General features: G+C 33.8%; 2 protein-coding genes and 1 pseudogene across 4 annotated transcripts; 2 read left to right on the top strand and 1 right to left on the bottom strand.

The window, feature by feature from the left end:
• Positions 1–423: 423 nt before the first annotated feature.
• On the top strand, positions 424–5,682 carry LOC146945112 (primase homolog protein-like). Of its 2 annotated transcripts, XM_085743473.1 has the most exons (13): positions 424–597; positions 725–819; positions 903–958; positions 1,577–1,628; positions 1,724–1,798; positions 2,211–2,291; positions 2,885–2,965; positions 3,516–3,581; positions 3,694–3,810; positions 4,010–4,057; positions 4,151–4,236; positions 4,582–4,642; positions 5,367–5,682. In XM_085743473.1, exons 1-13 carry the CDS (start codon positions 444–446, stop codon positions 5,439–5,441), a joined length of 1,047 nt encoding a protein of 348 aa, XP_085599599.1. In that variant the 5' UTR covers positions 424–443; the 3' UTR covers positions 5,442–5,682. The 2 variants fall into 2 exon arrangements, with proteins under 2 accessions (XP_085599599.1, XP_085599600.1); XM_085743474.1 differs by lacking the exons at positions 3,516–3,581; positions 3,694–3,810.
• On the top strand, positions 5,475–10,583 carry LOC146945111 (uncharacterized; annotated as a pseudogene). Its single transcript, XR_015028039.1, has 6 exons — positions 5,475–5,484; positions 6,399–7,687; positions 7,742–7,926; positions 8,028–8,195; positions 9,616–10,010; positions 10,099–10,583. The product of XR_015028039.1 is annotated as an uncharacterized LOC146945111 (transcript).
• Positions 10,584–12,722: 2,139 nt separating this feature from the next.
• On the bottom strand, positions 12,723–15,153 carry LOC146945110 (F-box protein CPR1-like). Its single transcript, XM_085743472.1, has 2 exons — positions 13,968–15,153; positions 12,723–13,285 (listed from the first exon to the last, which is right to left on the bottom strand). Exons 1-2 carry the CDS (start codon positions 15,095–15,097, stop codon positions 13,246–13,248), a joined length of 1,170 nt encoding a protein of 389 aa, XP_085599598.1. The 5' UTR covers positions 15,098–15,153; the 3' UTR covers positions 12,723–13,245.
• Positions 15,154–21,689: the final 6,536 nt, after the last annotated feature.

Here is a 21,689-nt window from a genome sequence, read left to right as displayed (position 1 = left end):
CTCCGGATACGTATCAGAAAGTATCGGGCAAATATTGGTGCAGGATACGCAGAGGATACGATACGTCATCCATTTTGAAGTATCGGGACTTCACAGTGTAAGCGCAATGATAGGTAGACATCTTTAATGTGTACACTCCATTGTACCACTATGAAAAATTTCAGTTAATCAAATATATGGTCTGTATGACCACATTTTTTAATGATCAAAAATAGTGATCACACGCATTTCAATTGCGTGACCACATTTCTCAGCTTCTAAATAGTGGTCACCCAACTTAAAAAAATAAGGTCACACAGACTATATATTTTGTCTACCGATCTTTATTAATCATGTAACGGCGTTATGTGAACTTCTAAGTTGGAAGCAGGGATCCAACTCTTGGCACTATGGATAAAGCGAGAGGATATGTAATTGTAAAGTATTGATGAAAATTCTGAAACATGTCACTCTGTGGTCAGATGAGCCAGTGGGTATCTCGTCGTCCTCTCACCAAATCAGTTTTCTCCATTCATTCCACCACAAAATCCTATGCATCATCATCATTCTTCCTCCAAAGGTTATGCTGCCATTCATTACCACTTTCCACCACCAAAGGTATTTTTTCAACTGTAACTGATTTCAACTTTCTGGGCACCCAAATGGGTCATGTACTTTTCTTTTACTACTTTTCTTATTTGGGTTTCTCTAACATAATTGTTTTGTGAATATGATGAACCTAAAGTTCAAATTTTGAAGCAGAAAATGGAACCACTTGGTATTACCTTAGACAACAACTCTTGTTTGTCTGGCACGTACCATAACCTTTATTGTCCAAAGGTATCTACTTTTCTTCTCAATGTATTTGGTTTTCGTGTGGGTTTTGTTTTGTTTCTCAGTTTTGTTTGTTTTTTATATGGTAGTGTAAAGGTGGACAGTTAATGGAGAGGAGTTTGTCTTTTCACATTATCACTAATGGGTAAGCATCTTCAAATGCATTTTGATTCTTGAATATGTCGAACGGTGTCATTATAGTCATCGAATGTATCAAAATTACAAAACTATCCCCAAATGCATCTTTTGCTTGTCAGTTTGATCCTCATATGTGTCTTCTATTAGTTAATTTGGTCATCGAGTGTGTTCGACAATTGTTGGTTTGGTCTATGAAATTACTTATCCAGAAAGTTGAAGATAAAGAATTGGATAGAAAAAGATGGTGCAAACTAGACATAGGTGGTTTGACCATGTAGAGAGAAGACCTGTTGATTTTATACCAAGGAGAGTAGATCAAATGGAGGGTAGTCACATCACTAGAGGCGGATGAAGACCTAGAGAAACCATATGAGAAACTATTAAGAAAAATCTAGAGATTAATGAGTTTGATAGAAATATGATAGAATATTATGACTTCGTTTGATTCGTGTAGCTGACCCAACTTAGTGGGATAAAGCTTGGTTGTTGTTGTTTTTAAAGTTTGATACACTAAAAGACTATAATGACACTTCCTCACACATTTAAGAACCAAAATGACCATTTACTCTATTCATATGTGTATATTGTATTGGAGTTGATGTGTTCTTGCATTTGGGTGTTGTAGTGACTTTGCAATGTGGAGGTGTTTTAGACCTACATGTGGTTGGGCCGGTCAGGTAAACATAACATGCTTGATGAATTTGCGCCTCTACTCGATCATAGAACTTTTAATAGGGTGACAAATTACTTCTACATGATTATGTGGTTATAGGTTTTTGCAGATGACAAGGAATTGGACAATAAACCTGATGAGGAGAGCTTAAGATTGGAACCACTTGGTCCTAAGGTATTCAAATTACTTTATTCAGTTTCAGAAGGTAGAATAATTGTCAATTTCCTAGAATGAGGTAGTTCCCTGTTTTTGCTTTTAATTGTTTTTATGCTAGAAAGTCTGATGTAGGTCTCTTATATTGATTATGAATCTATGAATACTACTGATTATACTATTTTTTTTCTTCTTTTAAAGTAATATCATAATTGTAGAAGTACAATGGAGGTTTGGGAAGATTTATGTTATGACTAACAGTGTGGTCAATTGTTAATAAGTATGGTATGCTTAAGTGGGTAGCAGGGAATGTAAAACTACCATGTTAAATGAATATAAATGTATGGCTTTATCAGAGCCACTTCTCTTTTTGTGTGTCCATGTTGTGTCAATATATTGCCATTTGCTTATGACTTTCTTTTCCCTATTTTAGCTTGTTGCTTACTTTAAGGAGAGATCGATATCAGAGAAAACCTTAAGCAGAAATGCTGTAAGGCAACTGTCAGGCGAAAAGGTATTTTCAATGGTCTTGTAAAACCAGCCTCCCCTTTCTTGTTTTATGATTGTAAAACTTGTTCTTGTTTTATTGATTTTAATCTCTGTTTCTTTACTCATACTAGAATCTTGTTGAAATTTATGGCAATAGGGAAATCGATCTAAGTGTTAACGTTAGATACACTAAAGTTCTAAGATATATTTAGGGATATTTTTTCTCACTTGACATTTTATTAAATTGCTCTAAAATTAGACTCCGAATGTCTAATTGGTGTCTGATATCTTGTCTATAGTTGTCGAACAACATCAACAAAAACTAAAGTCTTTTCACACTAAATGGGATCGGTGACATGAATCAAGTGATGCCATAATGTGTTGTCATGAATCATTTCTAAAGATAGACTAGTTAACTGAAAAATCTCTCTTAATTCCTTACTTCTTTCTCTCTCTCTAATGATGTCATTCCTAATCGTATCCTGTACGTCAATGCTATTCATCACTATGGTTGTGTTTCTCACTTGGTAATTTTGTGAATTTTTTGTGCATGGTTTAATTCTTGGACACATAACTAGTTAGCTCTTGACTTCAAATTGTATTGCTAAATTTATGCAGAATGTTATTGCTTTTACCTATACACAAAATGGGTTGACTGTTGGTTGCAAGTACAGAACAATGGAGAAAAGATTTTGGCTGGTAATGTTTCCAGTTCGAACCATGTTGGCATGTTAAAGTTGAGTTATCTTTTAGTATATGATTGTAATTAGTGTATACATACTTAGTTAGGCAGCTGGTTCCTTTATTGTGTGGCACTAATATACAAATGATTGGGCTCAAGTTATTCATGAGCTCCACCAAAGGACAAATTGTTCGGGAGGACCCGATTTCAATTTCTGGGTGGAACAGTACTTGGTCAGGCTTTACTTACCTCATGGCTGAACTCCGGATTACTAGGGCCCCCTTCCCCTAGGAACTGGAGGGTTAACACAAAAAAATTGATTTATGATCACAAAAGATGTTTATTTTAAAATATAAGATTCCAATGAGTATTCATTAAAAGATGTATTATGAAATGTTGACTATATGTCTGAAACAGAAAATAAAATCTTTGGAGGACCAATGTGGTTACACCCTAATATTTGCAGGACCAGTTAAAGGGTTTACTCTAAGCATACACATTTTCATATTAAATAAAATCGATACTTAATAACCTGATGTTCATTCAAATACTAAACTTGGTTTCCAGGGAAAAGGCACAAAGAAGGTATTTTATGGACTTGACGACATTATTCATGCAACTGAAATCATCATTGTAAAGTCCCTTAACCTATTTTCCCTTCCCTATCTTCTTTTGTTGGAAATATCCAAATGAAAACTTCAAAAAGAGAATTGAAGATATTTTTACAGTCTTATAATGATAATAGGTTGAGGGGGAAATTGATAAGCTTTCTCTTGAAGAGGCTGGATATCAAAATTGTGTTAGCGTTCCAGTTGGTGCACCTGGAAAGGTTTCATCAAAAGATTTGCCACCGATAGAAAAGGTTTAATTCGTTGTGTTATTATTAGAGTTTGATTCACTTTGCTTAATATTTAGTGTCAGCCTTGGTAAACATCAGTGGTACTACTGCATCATCATATTTAGTGTGATGCCTTAGTTAACATCAGTGATACTACTGTTTCAACCAGTTGATTTATCTTTTTAATCTATTAATTTGTGCATGCTTGTCTTTGTGAAGTCAGGACACAGCATTTCAATACGTGTGGAACTGTAAAGCGTACTTGGATAAGGTACATGTATTTTGTGCCTTCTCTTTCAATTAGATCTTTCTAGAGCCAAAGGGACAGCTAAGTAATTTGGTGTCCTATCTCCTATTCTTTTAGGTAGTTCGCATTATCCTGGCAGCTGATAGTGATCCACCAGGTCAAGCTTTAGCTGAAGAGCTGGCACGGCGCCTTGGGCGAGAAAGGTTATACATTCTCATTTATTTTTCTTGTTTATAGTAAGGAAGTACTGAATATAAATATAGTACTTGAGACTTTGATGTGCACGTAGTATGTTGCATGCGTAGCTTCCGTGTAATACCTATCGAATGCACCTGGTTTAAATTGCATGGCTGCATTGCATTCTCTTGAAATATCTGGCTATGTAGAGCAAAGATGTTGATATCCAACTAAGGATTGGTTATGCTTTCAGTTTTGGTTCATTAGACTTGAGGCTTGTGGATTAAATGCTCACTTTAGTTTTACTTATAATTGCATAATGTACTTTGTATTTTTCTTACTTATTTTCTTTCATTTTTTGTTAATGTCAGGTGTTGGCAAGTACGCTGGCCAAAGAAAGATGAATCCAGCTTCTTCAAAGATGCAAATGAGGTATGCCTCAAGATTTTCTGTCTTGTCATATTTTCTTCTTTTTGTAACTAATGGCTTTTGGAGTAGGGGTGGAAAAATAGGTCAATCCACCCCATTTTGGCTCGGCCCGCTATCAACTTGTATAAAGAATGATGGGACGGGCCAACTTAGGTAGGTGTGTTGAAACTTCCTCCCTGCCCCTCAATGGTTTGGCGTGGAGTTGACGCTTCAATAACAAAAGAGTTAAAAACAAATGAAATATATTAATTTTTAGTTGAACTGTCCTAAAACTAAATTTCAAATTTAGTGTACTAAAATTTAATGTAATACAACAATTATTACTCAAGCAATAAAAATCGAAGTTTATTGGGCTATAGCGAGAAAATCAGCTGATGGGTTACGGAAAAATTAAGAGAGTTAGTAAAAATGAACTGAAAAAGCAAAGATTTTTAAACTAACCCGACGGGTCAACCTGTCCAGTCACTGCCCCTTTTTTTTCAGCAGGTTTAGCGGGGCGGTCTAACTTGAGACTTGTAAGGTCTAAAATCTCAGCTTGGACCGCCTAAAATAACAGGTTAATTAGGTTGACCCATCAAGTTCAACCTGTTTTACCACACCTGCTTTTGAGCTTCTTAGAAAATGAACTGTCCGTGGCTCAATTAATGATATACAATGTTTGTATTTTTCGTTTTGGAGTGTTAAGTTAATGTATATATAATTATTCAATTGTGGTTTATGTGCTTAGGTTCTCAAATACATGGGAGCTGATGCTTTGAAGAGAATAGTCGAAAATGCAGAGCCATATACTAGTGTACACTAGGTAATTCCACTATTTCAATCGAGGAATGTGAAGATGGATGTAGGTGTGAACAATAGCAGCTCTTATATATTACGTGTAGAGTTCTAAGGGATATGTATATAAAATAATCGGGGTGTTACAAATTACGATGAGGAATGAACTCTGTCTCTAGGCTATGTATAAAGAGTGTTAAGTATGGATTTTGGTTGTTTTTAAGCTACTAAACCAAGAAATGCATAAAAGAAAAATTGGTTGTTTTTGAGCTACTAAGCCACGAAAGCATAAAAGAAAAGTCAAGTAGAACGAAGTTGGCAATAAATACTGCACTTGTAAATATTTTAAACTGAATCAAACAAACAAACTTTCACAACATTTCTCATTTCTTCAATTCACATGTGCATTATTTCCTCCGAACGTGTCTGCAAGCTAATAACTACTTTGGTTAGTGATGATATACACACGAAACACGAGTAAAAGTCAAATTATCAAATTCCAAAGCTTTGATTGATTCTAACACCTCCATGACCTTAGTAGACTTGAGAAATATTCGATTGATTCACATTTGGCTGTCATAGCATTTGCCTAACCTTCCTTCGGTTAAGAGGAACTCGGCTGAACCTAAATTCAGTTGCTTGTTGATTTCGGACATGTTATTTATTTTTAGGTGTAAACAAAACCTAACAATTTTGATTTAATGTTTTAATTTTTGATAAAAATAAACTTAACTGTCACATGCATTTTTTATGGAAACTGTTAGGTTTAAGTGTATTTTTATCCCCCGTTTCCAGAAAAATAAATGAAGTTTTGATGCTTCCATTTTAAAAACCAGCTTTTTGGTCACCCGCCCCATTTTGCAGTCAATTTTGTTGATTTTTTTTTTTTTACTACTTGGCACTACATAGGCGGCCAAATTTAATAACCATGTCATTATGAATTTATTTTTATTCAATAATTAAAATATTATTTTAATCTCAATAGGCTACGAACTCTGGCATGCTTACCTCCGCGAATGTCTTGAAGTCGTTCGAACTCTCCCCGTCACTCACTGACAGTTTGAAACACTTAACAATACCTTTGAACGTGCACTCGTTACCATGCACAAGATGCCTAGGGTTTGGATAGAGCACTGTGTGCACTATCCAAGTGTCTCACGTACAGGAAGAACCTTTGATAGAGCACTGTGTGCACTTCCAGTGTCTCAACATGATCACATTTGGAAGCATTACCTTTTCTTTGTAGTCAAAAGGGTATTCTGGTTGAAACTTCGCTTAGGATTCATCGATGGTACTTGCAATATGAGCCTAACCATATTGAAGAATTCATTGACGTTTTAGCTAATTCTCGTAAAAGGAATGAGTCTGCTGAGAGGTTAGCAATGGTTTTAAATGACGAGAAGTTTTATTCGGTCAAAGGGAAAACAAAACATAGGCTTTGGTTAGAGTTGTGTGATTTGTTGACTAGGCATGCGAATGAGGTGTCTTATGGGTTGAATGTGGATGCTATCATTAGGGGTGGGATTACGAAGTTTTTCTGATGAGGTTGGTCGGCTGTGGACTTCGCTTGCTGTGTATTACATTAGGAGGGGTTTGTATTAGAAGGCTAGGCATTTGTTTGACGAAGGTTTGTCTACTGCCTTTACAGTGTTAGGGATTTTAGTGTCATATTTGATGCGTACTCGCAATTTGAAGAGAGCATGCTCGCATATAAGATGGAAGATATGGATGAAGATGGAGTGAAGGAGAACGAGGATGAAGATGAAGAGAATTGTTTCAATTATGAGAACTTTGAGGATAAGATTTTACATGGGTTTTGGCTGAATGATAGAAAAGACATTGACTTGAGATTGGCTTGGTTTGACTACCTCATGGGGAGGAGGCCTGAATTGGCTAATAGTGTGCTTTTGTGACAAAATCCGCATAATGTGGAACAGTGGCACCGACGGGTGAAGCTTTTTGAGGGTAATCCCACCAATCATATACTCACTTACACCAATGCTGTGAGGACTGTTGATCCAATGAAGGCTGTGGGAAAACCTCATACGTTATGGGTGGCTTTTGCAAAACTTTATGAGCAGCACAACAATCTTGCCAATGCTCGGGTTATTTTTGACAAGGCAGTGCAGGTAAACTACAAAAATGTGGATAATTTGGCTAGTGTCTGGTGTGAGTGGGCTGAATTAGAGTTGAAACATAAGAATATCAATGGAGCACAAGAGCTTGTGAGGCGGGCTACGGCAGAGCCAACAGTCAAGGTGATCAAACGAAAAGGTATGCATAGTTCGACTTGATCCCATTTAATTTTTCACAATATGCTCTTTTTAGTGGCTGCTGATGGGAATCAACCGGTTCAGATAAAGCTGCATAAATCTTTGAGATTGTGGACCTTTTATGTTAATTTAGAGGAACAACTAGGTAATTTGGAGTCTACTTGCGCAGTTTATGAAGCAATTTTGGATTTGAGAATAGCCACGCCACAAGTTATAATCAACTATGCATACTTACTGGAGGTACAGAGCAACTTTCATGTTTTAGTACACTATCTCTTTGGATTTTACTTATGCTGATTTTGGCTCATTGACATCTTATTAACTGATTTTAATTTATGTAGGAACACAAATACTTCAAAGATGCTTTTAAGGTTTATGAAAGAGTGAAGATATTTAAGCACCCGCATGTTAAAGATATTTGGGTTACATATCTGTCTAAATTTGTGAAGAGATATGAAAAGACAAAATTGGAGAGCGTAAGAGAGCTGTTTGAGAATGCAGTTGAAATGGTATATACTCTTTTATTTTTATTTTTCTGCTCATCTCTAAGTGTTCTTGAATTATTGTTTCTTTTTTAATTTTTGATGATCTTAGTGATGGATTATGTTTGAAGTGTGTCAAATATAGACAATTATTCCTATGATATTTTCCAAATGACTCACCATCCATTTTTTGCTTTAATCTTTTCAGCTTTTGTATGGTATAGTTATTTTTACATAAAACATTGGATTGGATGAGTTGATGTAGATTAATGCTGATACAAAGACTTTTTTGTTGTCCTGTTCGTAAAATTGAATAGATGCTATCATTGTTCGTGCAACTCTGCTCTGTGTCATTTGGATCTCACTGTCACGTCTGATTTCTCATGTTTGATCTTGTATTTTAGCTTATTTTGAAGACCTTATGAGATTTCATGCCTTTCCTAGTCATTTTATATCTCTGTTAGATGACCCTTTTCAAAACCGTATTGTTTGTTTTGTTTTTCTTTCATGTTGATGTTATTGTTATTTGGTAAAGTATGTTTGTTGTCAAATTTTTTGAATGAGTTTCGTCATAGAATAACTAATAAGTGATACATTTGATGTGTTTGCCATATGATAAAGAGAGACGATTAGTTTGATTGGATTTTATTTGCTAAGTGATATTCAAAGCTTGTCACTTGCATATTCTATACATGACTATGCAAAGATTTTTTGGAAGTTTGCATACAGTTTGCAATCAGGTTCAGAAGCTTGCTTACTATTCTGTTCTTTTCGGAAGTTTCCATAGAGTTCGGTTCAATTCAGCGTATATAAGCAGTTAGGTTCTAAAATTTTAGAAACGATTCAGTTCTTTAATTTTACAAACAGGTCAATTTTGGAATATACGAAGCCAGTTTACTCCGAATCAAAAGACAGTTTGATACAGTTCAGTTTCGTTTTCCTTTCCAAACGGAACCTGAACATTACTTACATTGACGGTGGAATAACTTGTCTCTGTCGGTGGCTATAGCAGTGGGAAACCAATAGTGTCCTCTTTCGCTTTTAGTAATCCCAAAGTGTAATATAAAATATATCACCACATTCTTAGCACAAGTTGGAGTTACCAATGTCAGAAAAACACTTCAGGTTACTATGTCTGCGAAGTAATAAGTGCTGCACCTATTTTTGCTGTCAATAAAGTATTGTAGAATGACTATATTTGCAAAATTTAAATGAGCTTGAATGACTTAATCAAGCGTTTGTGCTCTAATGAACTTTTAATGTTATTATTAAAAAGCATCTAGTTTGTCAAAGATCATAACAAGTATTTTCCTTAGTTCATTGTGGTCTATAAGGATGTTCAACTGTTTGATAATGTCTGTTTATGTCTTGTAACACTTGAATTTATTGATGATAAAGAATAATAATGCTAACCCAATCCTTTTTTCGGTTATGCTTTCCAAAACAGGTCCCAGCTGATCAAGTGAAACCTCTATATCTGCAATATGCTAAGCTGGAGGAGGACTATGGGCTATCAAAGTGTGCTATGAAATATACATTGACCGTGCAGCTGAGATACTTGGTGTACCACAAACACGAGACATCTACGAGCAGGCAATTGAATCTGGTCTTTCGGATAAGGATGTCAAAACAATGTGTTTGAAGTATGCTGAGCTGGAAAGAAGCTTGGGAGAATTTGAATGTTCCCGTGGAGTATATGTATTTTCCTCCTAGTTTGCTGATCCACGGTCGGATCCAGACTTTTGGACTAAGTGGCGTGAGTTTGAGGTTCAACACGGAAATGAAGATACTTTCAGAGAAATGCTTCAAATTAAAAGGAGTGTCTCTGCAAGCTACAGCCAGGTTACTTTAATGTTTTCAATTTTCATTTTCCTGATCACCATCCGATTTCCTTGTATTTATTCTGACATTTGTTTTATTGTTTTTACAGACACATTTTATACTGCTGATGCAGAAGGATCAAACTGTTGACGAAACGGCTGCCTCAGAAAGGTAGGCCCAGCAGCTGACAAAGAAAAGTTGGGTTTGTAAGTGCTTTAGGGATAAATACTAAAGCAAATCATGAGGAAATCGAGTTACCAGAAGAAAACAACTGTGATGATGATAATAGGATTGAGATTTCACAAAAAGATGTCACTTCTACTGTTTTTGGAAGTTTGATTGGAAAGAGAGACGACTATGAAAATAATGGAGAAGTAGATGGTGATGCGAAAGAAAAGGACAATGAAGATCGATTTGGTGCCCTCGAGAGAATTAAGAAGCTGAAACGGAACTAGCTCATGGATGTTTTTAAAGTTTGATACATTCAATAACTATAATAACACTGCCTCACACATTTAAGAATCAAAATGACCATTTACCCTATTTGGAACCTCATCCTCAAATGTGTATACTGTGTTGGACTAATCAGAATGAGGTAGCTCCCTCTTTTTTCTTTATTTAATTATCATTGTGCCAGAAAGTCTTATGTGGGTTTCTTATATTGATTATGAATCTATGATTACTACTACTGATTAATTCTCCAAGTAAGAAGTACAGTGTAAAAACTCTTATGATTTGAGTATTGAGTGGTAATGTTTCAATGTATTATTATAACTTGCAATTTTAATTAAAGTGTACATAGGGTGTGACTGTCATGTGCTGTGCTTTTGACATTTTTCTTCTAATTAATAATGAAAATCGTAAAAATAATAAAGGATTCACTTGAAATATTGGAAAGGTTCAGCCTTATCACCCTCTTCTTTTGTTTTAGGGTCAGAGCCACTTCTCTTTTTGTCTGTCCATGTTGTGACAATATACTGCCACTTAGCTTATTATTTGATTATGATTTTCCTCTTTCCTATTTTAGCTTGTTGCTTGCTTTAAGGAGAGACTGATATCAGAGAAAACCTTAAGCAGAAATTCTGTTAGGCAATTGTCGGGTAAAATTTGCTCTTGTTGCAGTTACAAGTTATAGAAAGAGTAGAAGAAGAGAATACTCTGAAATTGATATTTACATGATTTCAGATGATGCATTATAAAAGATAAAATCCTGATCCTGTTTCAACTCATACTAAAATCTTGATGAAATTTATGACAATAGGGACTCCAATCTGAGGTTTTACTTGGATACTCAAATGTTGTAAGATACAATATTGCTAGAAAAGTAGGCTCCAAATGTCTAATTGGTGTTTGATATATTGTTTGTATTACATGAACAACGTCAACAAAAACTAAACTCTTTTCCCACTAAATGTGGTCGGTGACGTGAATCAAATTATGTCATGATGTGTTGCCATGAATCGTATCTAAAGATAGACTAGTTAACTCAAAATCTCTCTTATCAAGAGCTCTCCTTCTCTCTCTCTCTCTCTCTCTCTCTCTCTCTCTCTCTCTCTCTCTCTCTCTCTCTCTCTCTCTCTCTCTCTCTCTCTCTCTCTCTCTCTCTCTCTCTCTCTCTCTCTCTCTCTCTCTCTCTCTCTCTCTCTCTCTCTCTCTGACAGGAAAGGAATTTCATTAGATAAATGGTAAATCCTTACAAACAGCAGAAAGTGCTAAGCTGACAAGACTAGCAGCAGGTTTTACAGCACCATGTACACACCTTACTACTGTCTCACCACCCATCTCTATGATTAGATTCTTGAGTTGATGATATTCTGCCCACAACAAGCACCAATGCAGTCCCATGGTTTCAGCTACTAAAGGAGGAGACTTCAATATCCTCGCATTCGTTTCAGCGAACATAACAGACCCAAAACGGTTTCTTGCAATCAATCCCCATCTTGTATTACCATTCTCCTAGATTTTCAGCTACTAAGAGCTATCCTTAATTTTATACAATAGGAGCTATTCTTATTTTTGGTCATAATTATATCATTCCTAATCTTATCTAGTGCAACAATTGTATTCATCATCATCAGTTGTGTTTTTTACTTTGTATTTTTCTAAATATTTTCTATGCATGGTTTATTTCATGGAAACCTAACTGGTTAGCTCTTGACTTCAATCTGTATCGCTAAATTTATGCAGAATGTTATTGCTTTTACCTATACACAAAATGGGTTGATTGTCGGTTGCAAGTACAGAACAATGGTGAAAAGATTTTGAAGTTATTTCTTATAATGTGATTGCCATTGAAACAACAATATTAGCGTAAAATTTCATACCCAATTAGACATTTGGAGTGAACCTTTACTTGGTCCTCCAAATATTAAAGTAAACCCTATAAAGATTGTTTCCACCAAACCAAAGTCCCTCAAAATACTAGTGTCTCACTTTAATGTAAAATGAGACAGATAGTCCTTTAAGATTTGGTCACCAGACAGTTCCTATTTAATGTAAAATGTCATCATATTCATTCTTTGAGGGCATATTTGACAAACTGATTGAAGAAAATATTGGAAGGAGCAACAAAAGGGTTTACTCTAAGCAGACACAATCTTTCAGGGTTGGAGCAAATGTAGATGGGTCACACAACTAGTAGTCAAGTAGGTTACTTCCCAACAGTTTTTCACAAGCAGACAAAGCAAAAATAGAATTTGTGTAAGGTTGCCAAATATAAAAGTTGCATCACAGTTGATGGTAAAACCATACTAACACGCATATATACAAAAACACATGGACAATAGAAAATTTCAACACTTTTCATCACCATAACGACATATAAGCCATTTTCAACACTTTCTTACATCTAAACAGACATATATCCCATTTTTCTTTGTATTGCTTATAGCAGGAACCTAGCAATTACAGACCAAGTGATAAACCAAAGGAAAGAAAAAGAAAAGAAAGAAGTCATGTACATATGGTATCTGAACTTCAATATTATATTTTGGCTTGAGATCTTTGTTTCAATTCCATGGGCATTTCTTTCTCTGTGAGCAATCCTTTCACGGTTCTGCTGAGAATGAATCTCCTCATGTGAGATTTTACATGAAATATAGAAGTGTGATCACACACCATTAAAGAAGTTAAAACTTAACTAGGTAATGCTCCATTCCTAATCAATTTAACGCATACCGCAAACCAACATGACTAATTCCATCACTAGAAACAACTTGCTTCAGCTACACACATCAAAGGTTCTTCCTTCACTCGCTTACAATGTCAATTTAAATCCTTTGGACAAGAAGTCATCCCTGTAAAAAAAAATACATGCATCTCATACAAGTAAGCTCAACAATAACACAAATGAATAGTGATAAATGATATAAATATTTTGAAAGGAATTATACATAGATCCTTAAATACGTTTTGAAATACGTATTCTTATCCTTAAATACACAGATACCACAACAGGGTCGAATAGTCTCAACATTTTGAAATATGTTTGACAAAATAATAATAACTTCGGACTGAGGATCTCAACTAATGAAGGAAAAAAAAAAAAGACCAACTGATATCAATATTATAAAGTAAGGGAATCCTGCAAATCCTAATACATAGTAAACATTGTTGTCTTTTGTTTCTTTCGAAAGCCAGCATACACACATTTTCAAATACATTGAAATTCAGGATACACACATTGTCAAATACATTGAAATCAAGCATACTCACGTTGTTAAATACATTGAAATCCAGTATTCACACATTTTCAAATACATTGAAATTCAGGATACACACATTGTCAAATACATTGAAATCAAGCATACACGCATTGTCAAATACATATACATAAACAAAGGTAGAGAATTCAAAGTAATTAGAGAATCCTTGTACTATAATAAGAATTCAAATACATTAACATAGAGTTTAACTACATATATCATATGATGGGTCCATTGAATTGATATTAACTTATACATAATCAATAAGAAGTACCTTCTCTTGCTCTTGCTTGAACGATTCTCCTTTTTCTTAGAATTATCAACAGGGAAGGAAGGTGGTACAAGACTTCCAACACAAATCATGGCTTCATTGAAATTAGGAATTCCTTCAACATAACTAACTTGTTGACTCTTCAAATCATACCAAACCAGCTTCTTATTTACCTCCAACAAAACCTTTTTACCATCACTCGAATAACTCAAAGGGCTCAAACATTTCAAAGGTAAAACGAAACACGGTCCCATCAAAGTAAAAACTTTAAACCAACTATCTCTACATCCATATTCTTTCATCACCCAAACATCAATCTTAGTAGTTTGATGATTCACAATCAAACAAAGACACCCTCCCAAATCAGCAACATTAATTTCAAAACTCCTATTACAAATAACCTCTTCACCTCTTATTTCGTCAGGAAAAGGAACCTCATTGAAAACCTCAAGTGTTAGGTTAAACGCGAGAATTAATCGCGGATGTAACCCATCAGGTTTCTTCACCATTATCCAGTGAAGAGAATTCTCAACAAAAACCCCCATGGTATCGACATAGCAAGAAGCATACTCTATAGTAGGAAGTATTTTCCACGAGTTTGTTTTCGAGGTGAAGAGACTGACATATGAATCAAAAGTAAGGTTTTCTAAATGGACAAACCAACAGATTCTGATAAGTTTGTAGTCGTCGGAGGATAAAGGATCAAAGCCGAATCCGTAAGTGAATAAGAAGAAGTGGATTTTGCTCTCAGATTGAGGATAAAGAATAGAGAAATGAGGGATAATCCGATGTTTACGGATGTTAGGGTTCCAGAAAGCGATTTCGGTGTCCGAGGAAATGCAAAGGATACCATTACATGAACCGAAGAGTGCGATGCGGTTGGTGTAAGACAGAGGGTGGTGGAGTGGGGTGGCGGTGGTTATGTTAGGGAAATGGAGTTGGTAGAGATTGGTGTTGTGGCGGAGGATAAGGTTGAAGTTGTGAGAGTTTTTGAGGTGAAGATTGGTGAAGTTGTGAGAATCGATTATGGATTTAAGTGATTTTGAAGTTGAGCGAAATCTGAGAAGTGATTGTGGAGATAAGCGGGAGAAGATTTCGGAGAGCATTTCGGCAGGAAGAACATCACTCGCCATTGTAGGGTTTAGGGTTTTTCCGTTTCTTCTTTCTTTCCTTTCTTTGCGCAGAACTTGTTTTATAGGTGGTTAATCTCCATATGGTTAAGATCAAAATGTAAATCTAAGGGAAATGTTAACTTGTGCCTTTAAGGCACAAGTTTAGAAGCCAAATATAGAAATGTAATTTTGGAAATCGTGCATTCAATGTCTTGAAAATTTAAAAACTTGTTTTTTCAATTTCAAAAGTTATGTTTTAATTCTTCTTTTAGATCCTTAACTTGTACCCTTAGGGCACAAGTTAACATAACCCTAAATCTAGAGTAATGATATTTTGACATCCATTTGATGACAACTTTGTTGACAACCTTGTTTTTCTCACTTCTTATTGGTCAAAAACAATGGAGAGAGAAAAAGGAAGAGAGAGAATAACAACATCATGTGAGTATGAGAGAGAAAGTTGTCCAAAAATTGTCAAAAAGTAGTTGTCAAAATATCATTTCTCCTAAATCTAATAGGTCATTTAGTCTTTACTTTAATTGGTATCCATATTTATTGAAAATGATTTCTTTCTTTAAGGGCTGATTTTGTTTTGGAGTAAATGATTGCTTTAATCCTCTACTCAGCATTCGTTGTTTTAAAAGTTTCTGACTCAGGATTAAATACAAAATAGTCTCTGAATATGCATTTCTGTTATCAGTTTTGTTTCTGGTGTTGAAAACTTCTGTTAACCGATGATGTGACAAATATTTTGTGCTGACAAGATGTATGAGGTGTCACAAGGACGAAAGTGAAAGTATAAAATGGTCACTTTGATCCCTGAACCAAAAATCAATATCCCTAAATTGAATCTTCAATCTCTAAACCCCGAATTTAATCCCTAAATTCCTAAATCTCAAATCCCTAAATCTCATCTAATTCTCTCTTTTGTTCACAATCAAATCTTACATTAAACACCAAAATCGAATCACATGATGATGGATGTTCGTGCAAACTTCTCCCAACGAGGTGTTGCTCATTTGTCAAGAACTTTGTCATCTTCCTCAATGAAGTTGTTCTGAGCATATAGCATAAACAAATAGAAAATATTAAAATGGTCATTAAGGTCCCTGACTGTGAATACTTACTATCAGTTAGGTCCCTAACAGTAAACACTTACTGCCACTAAGGTCCCTGACAAACCATGAGTATTGATGTTGAAGAGAATATTGCTGAGAATGATTTTTCTAACGACAATGACAGTTGTCATTCTGAAGAACTAAGGAGTCATATTAGTCCTGATGATGAAGGTGATGGAAATGGAATACAAGTTTTCCTTCATTTAATTCAAATGCAAAGTTTGTCAGGTTCACTTGGATCTTGGAATGAAATTTGAAACTTTAGATATATTCAAAGAAATTGTGAAAAACTACACTTTATACCATGAAAGAGATATAAAGTGGTTGAAAAATGACAACAAAGGTGCGTAGCTATATAGGAAAGGATGAAGAATGTAAATAAATTATGCAAAAGGTACATACTATTTATATAGTAGTGAATATTTTTATATGTGGTTGTGATGCTGCCACTTTGTGCTTGTAAGCATTTACTATCATGGACCTTAGTGGTATTGACTTGAGATATGGGAGTGTGCTCCTCCTTATGGTCTCAGGTTCGATTCTCTCTGGTGCTACTTTGGATGGGTTAGTTTAGCTTCTTCAAAAAAAAAAGTATGCACAGTCAGAGACCTTAATGACCATTTTAATGTTTTCTATTTGCTTATTCTATATGGTCATGACAACTTGATTGAGAAAGGTGGCCCAGTTCTTGATGAATGAGTAACACTTCGTTGGAACGAGTTTGCACCAACACTCATCATCATGTAATTCGATTTTGGTGTTTAATGGATGATTTGATTTTGAACAAAAGAGGAAATTAGATGAGATTTATGAATTTAGTGATTTGGGGATTAAATTCAAGATTTAGGAATTTAGAGATTTGAAATTCAATTTTGGGATATTGATTTTCGGTTCAGAGACCAAAATGACCATTTTCTACTTTCACCTTAGTTTCTGTGACATCTCATGCACCTTGTTAGCACAAAACATTTGCCGCATCATCAGTTAACAAAAGTTTTTGACGCCAAAGACTAAACTAATAACGGAAGTGTCCATTCAAGGACTACTTTATATTTAATCTTAAGTCAGTGACCTTTTGTAACAACGATATTCAAAGTTAGGGACTAAAGTGACCATTTACTCTTTGTTTTGCTTTGAATTAGGTATCATTTATTCATGCTTGCTTTCGGAAGAGGAATAGTGCAAATGTAGGTTTATAGTCAAGTTTATAGTAGGGTTTCTTCAAAAAAAAAATTATAATAGGGTTTACTCTTTGATGAAAAAATTGTTGTGAATGCAAACCTCCTTAAACATTATTGAGAGAATTTGTAAGATGAGTGCCCGATTGATGTGAGTTTTGTGTTTGTAAGGAGCCTAAGCCTCTAACTTTGACTTGAATAGCTAATATTTAGCTCATTCCCCTTGTCCCAATTTCTACACAAGTGCAGTGCTTCCCAGTTATGTTCCGTAATCATGACGGATGTTTGTCAAATATTTCTCAACCAAAGCAATTGCTCGAAGATAAGCAAAGATTCAAGCAAGGGAGAGTTAGAAGTTTAGATTTCTACCTCTTTTTAGGGTTTGTTTTATTCGTAATTTTAGAATAAAGTTACTAATTTTGTTTGTTTTTCATCTATAGGAATGATTGTGGAGCCAAGTGAAGATATTTAGCTAAAAGTGACGAATTCAAGAATTACAACTTAGATATATTATGTTGAGATGGTGATCAAGAATGGTGCAAAAGTGTGAGAACGAATCTACTTACTATATATAAAATATAAGTCCCCATGATTTTACAATTTTGTCCCTAAGAGGGGCATTTTTGTAATTTCCTATTGATGGGGTGTGGTTAGTGCCACCTCATCATTTTTAGGGTGCATTTCCCATTTTGCCCCTCACCATTTTTTTAATTATTTTATAATTTTTATATTTTTAATAACTTTTATAATTTTTATATTTTTAATAACTTTTAACTATTTTCCAATTTTTATTTTTTTAACTATTTTTCAATTTTTTCTCCAAAATTCAATTACTTCTACATTGCCGTTGTGGGAGATTAATGTATCGTTTGACCCGACTTTTTTTCCAACTTCTCTAAATTTTTAAGGAGAAGTTAGGTCAAACACACTATCAGCTATTTTAATTTCAATATTGTTTAATCATCACAATCTCACAAATATTTTTATTCACATTGTCATTTAATGATACCAAATACTTTATGTTCGTCTGTCTGTGTTTTTGTTACGCTGATGCATATAATTTTTTTTAGTGTTGCTTGGTTGAGTGCTACTTCACCGATTTTTTTTAACTATTTTCCAATTTTTATATTTTTAAAAACATTTAAATATTTTCCAATTTTTTTATTTTTAACTATTTTCCAATTTTTCTTCCAAATTCAGTTGCTTCTACACTGCCGTTGTGGGAGATTAAGATACCGTTTGACCCGTTTTTATTTACTTATCTACATTTTTAAGGAGAAGTTAGGTCAAACACAATATAAATTAAGTACTTACTAGAAAGGAAACTTTTTTTAATGCATAAAATTGAATGGAACGAGTTTTGGCCAAAAGTTGTTGAATGCTACTTTAAAAAACTACTTCTCGACAATATATTTCACAAGTACCTCTTTTCAACTCACGTTGGGAACCTTTTCTTTTATTTTTAATATTATATTTCAATATGTTTTCTTTTCATTTAACTTTATTTTATTTTATTTTTTTGAACCGTTCCATTTAATTTTATTATCTTTTTTCCAAAAGAATTTTATGATCTTTTTATCACTTATATATTTAATTTCAATATTGTTTAATCATCACAACCTCACAAATATTTTTATTCACGCTGTCATTTGTTGATACCAAATATTTTTATTTCTTTTTTTCAACCTCGCAAATATATACACACACACATTAACGTTTAAAGTAATATTTTATGTCCGTCTGTCTGTTTTTTGTTACGCTAATGCATATAATTTTTTTTAGTATTGTTTGGTTGAGTGCTACCTCACCGATTTTTTTTAACTATTTTCTAATTTTCATATTTTTAAATTTTTTCGATTATTTTCCAATTTTTTTATTTTTAACTATTTTCTAATTTTTTTTCTTCCCAAATTCAGTTGCTTCTACCCTGCCGTTGTGGGAGATTAAGACACCGTTTGACCCGGTTTTTTTTCAACTTCTCTATATTTTTAAGGAGAAGTTAGGCCAAATACAATATCAATTAAGTACTTACTAAAAAAGGTACTTTTTTTTAATGCATAAAATTGAATGGAATGAGCTTTAGCCAAAAGTTGTTGAATGTTACTTCAAAAAACTATTTCTCGACAATTTATTTCACAAGCATCTCTATTCAATTCACGTTGAGAACCTTTTCTTTTATTTTCTAATATTATATTTCAATATGTTTTTTTTCCATTTCATTTTTTTTAGCCGTTCCATTTAATTTTATTACCTTTTTTTCAAAGAAAATTTATTATCTTTTTATCACTTATATATTTAATTTAAATATCGTTTAATCATAACAACCTCACAAATATTTTTATTCACGCTATCATTTAATGATCCAAAATATTTTTATTTTCTTTCTTCAACCTCGCAAATATACAGACACACATATTAGCGTTTAGAGTAATACTTTATGTGTGACTGTTTTTTTGTTACGCTAATGCGTATAATTTTTATAAAATTTTGATTTTAATTAAAAGTAAAATTGTAGATGTCTTTTCTTCAAAAAAGGTATAGATGCCTAAAAAAATTATGCTTATCTTATATATATATATATATATATATATATATATATATATATATATATATATATACATACATACACACACACACACACATACATACATACATACATACATAAAAGGTATAGATGCCTAAAAAAATTATACTTATCTTATATATATATATATATATATATATATATATATATATATATATATATGTTGCACCTTTATATTGTAACAAACTATGCATATCTTTTTCTTATTCAAAAAAACTAAACATTGCTAAATAGAAAAGGTATTATTTTCTATTTTGTCAGCATCAGATGATAGGATTTTGTATAAGTTTGATAATGACCCGAAAGATGCCTTTCCTTATGTAGTGGGAATATAGTTGATGTAACACTATGGGAAAAATACTCCGTAACTTTATCATTTACCATCTATTTACCTTGAGTTCTTTGCTTCCATTTTGTAGTCAATGACAACCCAAATATATGTAACAATTGGTCAGGTTCGAGGCTGCTCATCAACCTACATCATCCGGTTGTTGAGAAATTTAAGACATAGCAAGTTTGCATTATGATTTCACAATACAGTGTTAGAGTAACTTATTATTTCACAATCCGAGTTGATTGTTTTTTGACCATTTTTCTTGAATTGTTGTCGTGACCTTAACACTTCTCAAGCTCATAGTCAAAGCTTCAGTTAGAACTTAAGTCAGAGTTCGATTTCTTCTCAACGTACTTCGTACAATGATTTTTCCAAACTATCTCAGGTTAGGTCAATTGCTAAATTTATAAACTTAGCCAATGTCTGCTTTTTTATGCACAAACATGCTTTGAGTTTTTTTACGCACAAATTAAAAATACATATTGCATTATTCTTTATTTCATGTGCAAAATTTGTGTTAGGAAACATACTGCATCACTATTTGGAAAACAACTAAATTCAATCCTAACCAGTTTGGATTGTATTATGAGAGTTGCACCAAATGTTTGAAGACATCAATGTCAAATGGTGCTAGCTATATATGCACATGCAGAAGTGATGCTCAATTTCCATTTGTTTCAACAATGTTAATTGGTCAACGGGGTACATATAATGTACATGCATGCATTTATCTAGACTTTATAGGAAGATAATAGGAAGATAAATTAGAAGTCATGCTACATTTTCTTTAGCTTAAAATCAGTTATGCTACCTTTATTTTATAAATTATATGTAACTATATTCGCATACATCTTATCCATGTAAATATGCACTAAACTAATATTGCAGTTATTTTTCTGTTTAGTATTTCCCAAACGAGGTGTCAAGAACAATTATGTAAGGAAAGCGCAAAACAATCACTTTCATTGATGACTAGACACAGAGACAGTATAACTGTCACCTCATTATCGCCGATAGAGCAAGCTATGAAAATTACTTGGGTGGGCAGTGGTTCAATTTCTTCAGATAACGAGTGATGGAAGACGGTGGTAAGCTCAACTTTGATCTCGAAAAGTCACAGAAGAACTTGCAAATTCGAGTTGTTCCAAAGTAGATCTTTGTTGTTGAACTATTTGAACTTCTACTATTTTGACGTATTGCTTTGGACTGTAGTCGTAAACTATCTTGACTTTGGTATGTCATTTGTTCTTTTCATTCTGTCTGATATAAATATTGGCAAAAATCCCGTTTTGGTTAGTCTATGAAACTTGCAATCTCTTTTATAAACCTAACTATTATGTAACGTTAATATGCACATTGTTGGTTCCTTCATTGGTTCCAATTAGTATCATGTTAATTG

This window comes from Medicago sativa, chromosome 2, assembly GCF_051527215.1.
Source record: "Medicago sativa cultivar Bolivia chromosome 2, Bolivia_mono, whole genome shotgun sequence".
In the NCBI taxonomy this organism is placed as follows: Eukaryota; Viridiplantae; Streptophyta; class Magnoliopsida; order Fabales; family Fabaceae; genus Medicago; species Medicago sativa.
This window is presented reverse-complemented; position numbering and strand designations above follow the sequence as displayed.